This window comes from Aplysia californica, unplaced genomic scaffold (genome assembly GCF_000002075.1).
Source record: "Aplysia californica isolate F4 #8 unplaced genomic scaffold, AplCal3.0 scaffold00302, whole genome shotgun sequence".
In the NCBI taxonomy this organism is placed as follows: domain Eukaryota; kingdom Metazoa; phylum Mollusca; class Gastropoda; order Aplysiida; family Aplysiidae; genus Aplysia; species Aplysia californica.
This window is the reverse complement of record NW_004797572.1, coordinates 657,442-663,614: the sequence shown is the minus strand read 5'-3', so window position 1 is coordinate 663,614 and position 6,173 is coordinate 657,442. Positions and strand designations below refer to the sequence as shown.

General features: G+C 39.3%; 1 protein-coding gene across 1 annotated transcript in view; it reads right to left on the bottom strand.

Annotated features, from left to right (window-relative positions):
- The window catches only part of LOC101847592 (microfibrillar-associated protein 1), a gene marked incomplete in the record, with an annotated part of 15,614 nt that extends 10,028 nt beyond the window's left edge, over positions 1-5,586 (bottom strand). Inside the window, 4 exon segments of the mRNA XM_013084565.2 lie at positions 1,043-1,217; positions 2,576-2,852; positions 3,860-3,990; positions 5,451-5,586. Of these exon segments, the coding sequence (XP_012940019.1) occupies positions 1,043-1,217; positions 2,576-2,852; positions 3,860-3,899 (492 nt within the window).
- Between the last annotated feature and the right edge of the window lie 587 nt (positions 5,587-6,173).

Below are 6,173 nucleotides of genomic sequence, written 5' to 3'. Positions count from 1 at the left end.
ATATATAAAATAAGCTTTGAAGTTTAGAGGTGATACAAGAGAGTAACAAACACACACATACACACACAAAAGAGGAGATAAGGACTATAGATATTTGATATGGAAGAAGGAGCAAACCCCCAACACAAATTTTCAGAAATGGTAGCAGGAAAGAGGAATATGTACGTAACACTATGATATGACATCAGTGGGCTATTACTACACATGGTATGTAGCCACACTCATTTGTTATATATTTGCATGTGTCTTTTAAAAACTGCTTTTTAGTTATAGTAAGTGTCTTATGGCACTTGCAACACAATAAGGTCATATACGTGCCGAAGATTAGAAGTGTTACAAGAGAATAACAAACACAAAAAAGAAGGAGGGGAGATAAGGACGATAGATGTTTGATAGGAAAGAAGAAGCAAACCCCACCAGAGCACCCGCCAACCATCCACAGTAGAAATTGTCTAAGATGGCTACCCACTGTCGAGGAGAAAAGTGGTTGTTTTATGTAGTGTCATTATAATGTAAAGAATACACAAAGGAAGAAGTGGGAAGCGGCTGTTTTTTTTTACAAATGATTGGCTTATACACAGTACATTTGGAACAGATTCAACTGTAAGTTCGGATTCTGAATTAAAAGTCACATCACACTTATTTCAAAACAAGAAATACAAACTGTGCTAACTGGCTATGAAAGAAAATCGTCCAATTATTTTTACCCCTTGAAAACGTACACACGGGGACTCAAAACTTATGGACCACTGTTTAATGTATCCTGTATCAAGACGATTTATAATATACAAAGTGTATTACCCATATAATTTTAATGTTGTTATCGATCCAGTTATCTAAAAATACCAACCTGGATTTATTTGGAAAATTAGCACCTCCGCATTAAAAAAGGCCTTTCTAGAGTCCAAGTGAACAGCCATTAAGGTGTACCATTATCAAGAAACCTCGGTAAACCAAGGCCACTCCTTCAGTCAAAATGATTTCAGGAAGGATTGACCCCCTCCCCCAAAAGAGGGAAACACTTCAACATATCCACACTAACCTCTTCATCCAACTCTTCCTCTTCCTCCTCCTCCTCTTCTCCTTCGCTGCTTTCTTCTGCTCTTCTCCTTCTCACAGGCCGATCCTCGTCCTCGTCCTCTGACCCCTCCGCAATGACCTCAGGCTCAACAACTTCCCGACGGTGACGAGCTACCCGGGCCATTTTACGCATCTCACTGAAACCATACACAGGTACAATCTCAACATACACAGGTAAAAGCTCAACATACACAGGTAAAAGCTCAACATACACACATTAAAGCTCAACACACACAGGTACAAGCTCAACATACACAGGAACAAGCTCAACATACACAGGTACAGGCTCAACATACACACATTAAAGCACACACAGGTACAAGCTCAACACACACAGGTACAAGCTCAACATACACAGGTACAGGCTCAACACACACAGGTACAAGTTCAACATACACAGGTACAAGCTCAACATACACAGGTACAAGCTCAACATACACAGGTACAAGTTCAACATACACAGGTACAAGCTCAACATACACAGGTACAAGTTCAACATACACAGGTACAAGTTCAACATACACACATTAAACCATACACAGGTACAAGCTCAACATACACAGGAACAAGCTCAACATACACAGGTATAAACTCAACACACAGGTTTAAGCTCAACATACACAGGTACAACACACACAGGTTTAAGCTCAACATACACAGGTACAACACACACAGGTTTAAGCTCAACATACACAGGTACAACAGGTTTAAGCTCAACATACACAGGTTTAAGCTCAACATACGCAGGTACAACATACAGAGGTACAAGCTCAACATACAGAGGTACAACACACAAAAAGGTACTTAGTTTTAGTAGAGGTATTACACGCTCGCAACTGCATAAGATCATAATATGAGCGCCAAGGGGTGGATGTCAACAGAGAAGTCTTAACAGGGAATCAGTATTACTCTGCTCACCTCTTTAGTTTCAACAGCACAACGTCTGCTTCGACTATCAAGCTCAACATACACAGGTACAATAAAAACATGTTGGAAGTTAATTTCTCCGTCTAAAGTGACGCCGTATTTTTCAGTCACTAGAGGAGTTGTTTATTTTTTAATTTGACAAAAATGACGGGTAATGAAAGAAAACCTGATAGTCACAACTATAATGGGAGAAATAAATAGCTAGCTCGTACTGTACCGCAGCAGACACTGGCTAGTTCGAAGCAGTATTCTTTTCCTAATATAATAGCATTCCCCACCCCCGATCATTTTGAAGATAAATCTTGTCTTAATGAATTTTTTAAAAACATAGGATTTTTAAAGAAGATTACCTCCCTCTATCAGGTTTTTTTTTGGCAAGCATCAGGATAAATCCCTAGGAGCTCAACGGTAAACAAAAAAATCCTAAGTGTTTCCAGTAGTGCCATGACACATTAAGAAAGCTAGCTCTATCTTGTCCACCGGCCCCCCTATTCCTCACCCAGTTCCCTTATTATGACACTTTAGCAAACAATTCAAACTGAACATTCCCCAGCAACAAGTCACCTACCTATCCTCTTCCTCATCCTCATCGTCTCCATCGCTTTGCTGCTGTTCTCTCTGCTGTAGGCGCTTCAACCTCCGGTCCATTATTTCCTTCTGTCCATCCTCTTCTTCCTCCATCTCCTCCGCTTTCTCTTCCAGCACAGCCATCCGTCCTCTTCCAGCCTGGAAGCCAGCTCCGACCTCCAACTCTTCATCCTCATCGCTGCTGCTGTCTGGGGCAAACTCCGGCCTCTGACCCCTCATGTATCTGGTGACCTTCACCTTCTCCATGGTGATCTCCCCTAAAAGGATCATCACACATCAATTAAAAAAACTGTACACCAAATACGTCAACAAAGTTATTTATAATAGTTTTACTCCAAATATGTCCACAGCAATGAATGTCTAGGAAATAAAATGCTCAGCACACTATTAGAGCGAATCTCAGTGTTGAGTCATTCCTCTATGGAAACATTTGTTTTAGTAAGAGTTTTACAGCACTTGCAACACAATACGGTCATATAAACAAACATAAAAAAGAAGCAGGAGAGATCAGGACGATAGTTGTTTGATAGGAAAGAAGGAGCAAACCACACCAGAGCACCCGCAAATACCAACGGAAACATTTACAATCAACACAAAAGACAAGAGATAGAAGATAAGCAAACAAAAAAAGATAGACCACACTTATGTATGAATGAATACAAACATTTGGACCACATTTATATTCGTAAAAGGGTCACTGAACTCACACAATAGTCTCAAACAACACTAACACATAGACCTTGAATTAATCTAAATGGGGGCAAATAAACACCAATATTCAAAAATCTCAAAAGATAGAAATTATAGTCTCAATGAACAATATCAAGACATTACATGAAAATCTCAAAGAATGCAAGCAGGACCAGATCAGAGACTCAAAGCACACTTCTAGACAGACCATACATAATAACAGTCTCAAAGAACATTTACAGATAGAGACCTTATGACATTCTCAAAATGCAATAACAGAGAGACATAACATCATTGTATAGTCTCAAGATCAGTAAAAGAGACAAATCACTGTGTCACAAAATGTGCTAACAGAGAACACAAAGAGAGAGCCATTACATTGTAGTCTCAAAGAACACATTATGCATGCAGATAGGCTCTACATTTCAAGAAAGAGTTCCGAATGGAGGGTGAAAGTTTATTCCAACCCTTTACACCCCTGTTCCCCATACAAACCCAAACAAAGCCATCCCCTTATAAGCACAACAAAATGTGAACAAATAATGCCTACCGCAGCAGATAAAAAGATACATACCCTTCTCATTCCTCACAGGGATAGCACCTGCCGTAGACATGATGGCAACTTTCCCAAAACGACCTAGCCCTCAGCACAAGTCACAGCATTCACTGCTGGATAAGTCAAGGGGGAACACAGGGAGGGTACAGCTGTAAAGATGATCAATACAAAAAATTAACACTCAAAAATGAAATTAAAAAAAACCCAAACAAATAATTCAACATACCTTTGAACTCCATACACTTGTGTTTAGACATGAAGTGAAAATATCAAAAGCAAGTTCAGTAATATATGTTAAGAGTTCCTCAGAGGGCTAGCACTTATTGTGACATGGTCCACATTATAAGAGTCAGGGTTAAGGTTTGTACACCCCGCTGTCCCGCTAAAAATATTTGCTTTTGTGCGTTGTTGATCATGAGGCCCTCCGCGGAACTCCTTCCGCCAAGTAATACAATGTGTGTGTAGGCTGCTGTGTAGGTAGGCAACAGTGCATTTTCCCCTGTCGAAGTGGCTAGCCGTACTTAAGTACGGCTAGCCTCTTCCGACTTCCTTCCCGCCTTCCCTTGTTTCCCTGAGAGGTTTCCACGATCTTTGATGATAACAATAGAAAGTGGCTATTCTCACCCGCCCGGAAGTTCTCGCAAGATCAACTCCTCCCCTCTTCTCTCTGTCTCTGTCTCTTTCTGAATACTGTCTATCGGTGTGGACGATCAAATTGACCAAAACAAAGTTAAAAAATGATGTTAAAACACAAAAGTAAATTAATTTGGTTGTCTACAAAGATGCTACGGCTATTTAACTTTTCGAATCGAGCCGAACTACGCGGGTCGCCATTTTGTTTTGCCCGGAAATTCTCACGCTACTCCTCTCTCTCTCTCCACTGCCCACAGACAAAATTGTACGCTTTTAGTAGGCTACAGTTGTAATGGAACGTTTGTTCACGGCATAGAATTCTACAATTTTTCTGTTATCACAGTGTAGAATTCTGTGGTTTAGGGTGAACGCAAAATTTGGTGAACGCGCACCTGGTGAGAATAGGCTAGGCTAGCCACAAGACTCGCCTGCCTGCACTATTCTCACTCCGGGTGAGAATAGAGGTGGCCATAACAATAATAGATATTAGGAGGAGTTCATCAAGGGCTGACAAGATATATTCTGTCATGACAGGTTCGACTGTTTACCATCATCGTATAACAACAAGGGAAGGATTCTGACTTCCGTAAAAGTAAAAGTAAAGAGCTACCACTAGCAACCAAGACCAAACAAACACAAAATAAAGAAGAGACCTTAACCGTTCCTAACCTAGATAAGATCTAACCCCTAACCCGCTCTTCTACTCTGTTTCATTGTCGTCGCTCGTTACCGAATTCCTGCAATAACAAGCCTAGATCTAGATGTCAACTATTAAACAGCAACGGCAATAACTGACAATTTGTAGGTAAGACGAAATAACAATTTCTATCAATTATCGATAACAAGTAGTAAAGTAGCAGCCTGCAAATACTTAGTGGATGCTCATTGAAAGTATTTCCTAATAAAAGGGTTGATTACACTAGAGAAATCACAATAAAATGTACCATGATACCTCCTATTCAAAAGGATCACTAACCTGATTTAGAAAGACACTAAATCAACTAAATGTACTAAAAATTGTTTATTTACTGTTTCCAATTTTCACTATCTAAAAGTAAGACGATTGGAAAAGTGAATTAGAACTCTCCTGTGTGTGAACAAACAAACTTGAACGTGTCCTGCATTGCCAGGTTAACAACCTCTTTATTCACACAAACATTGAGTTGAATCATAGGTAACAGAAATATTTATTACATATTAGTAGCTATACAACAAAATATACCGTATCAGTAAAGAAATATTACTCTTGAAGGTTTTTATAATTTACTAAAAAGGAAAATACAATTTTAAAAATATCTTATTATATTATTTTCCTAAAGCTACTCACTTGTACTAAAAACTGGCTGTCAATGTAAATAACAGTGACCTCTTTACTTTACCTAGATTACAAAATTAAGGGGAGAAAACCATAACACTAACGTTGAACCAGATGTAGCAGGATGTAAGCAGAAAGAGTATTTTACTATAGTTTACTCAGGGACTTCTACTTTTCGAGACGTGTTTGCAGAAATCCTTACTTTATTTTCCGTTTGTGTTGCTTTCAATGATAGTAAAGTGTATTACTATTACGACAACCCAGCATCAATGGAATACATTATTTCCTATGGATGGGTTGTAAAGAGTGTGGGGCTTGCTGTGACCAAACATGAGGTCGCAGATTATAATGGATGAGCAATGACTGAAAAGCGAGACAAAAAAA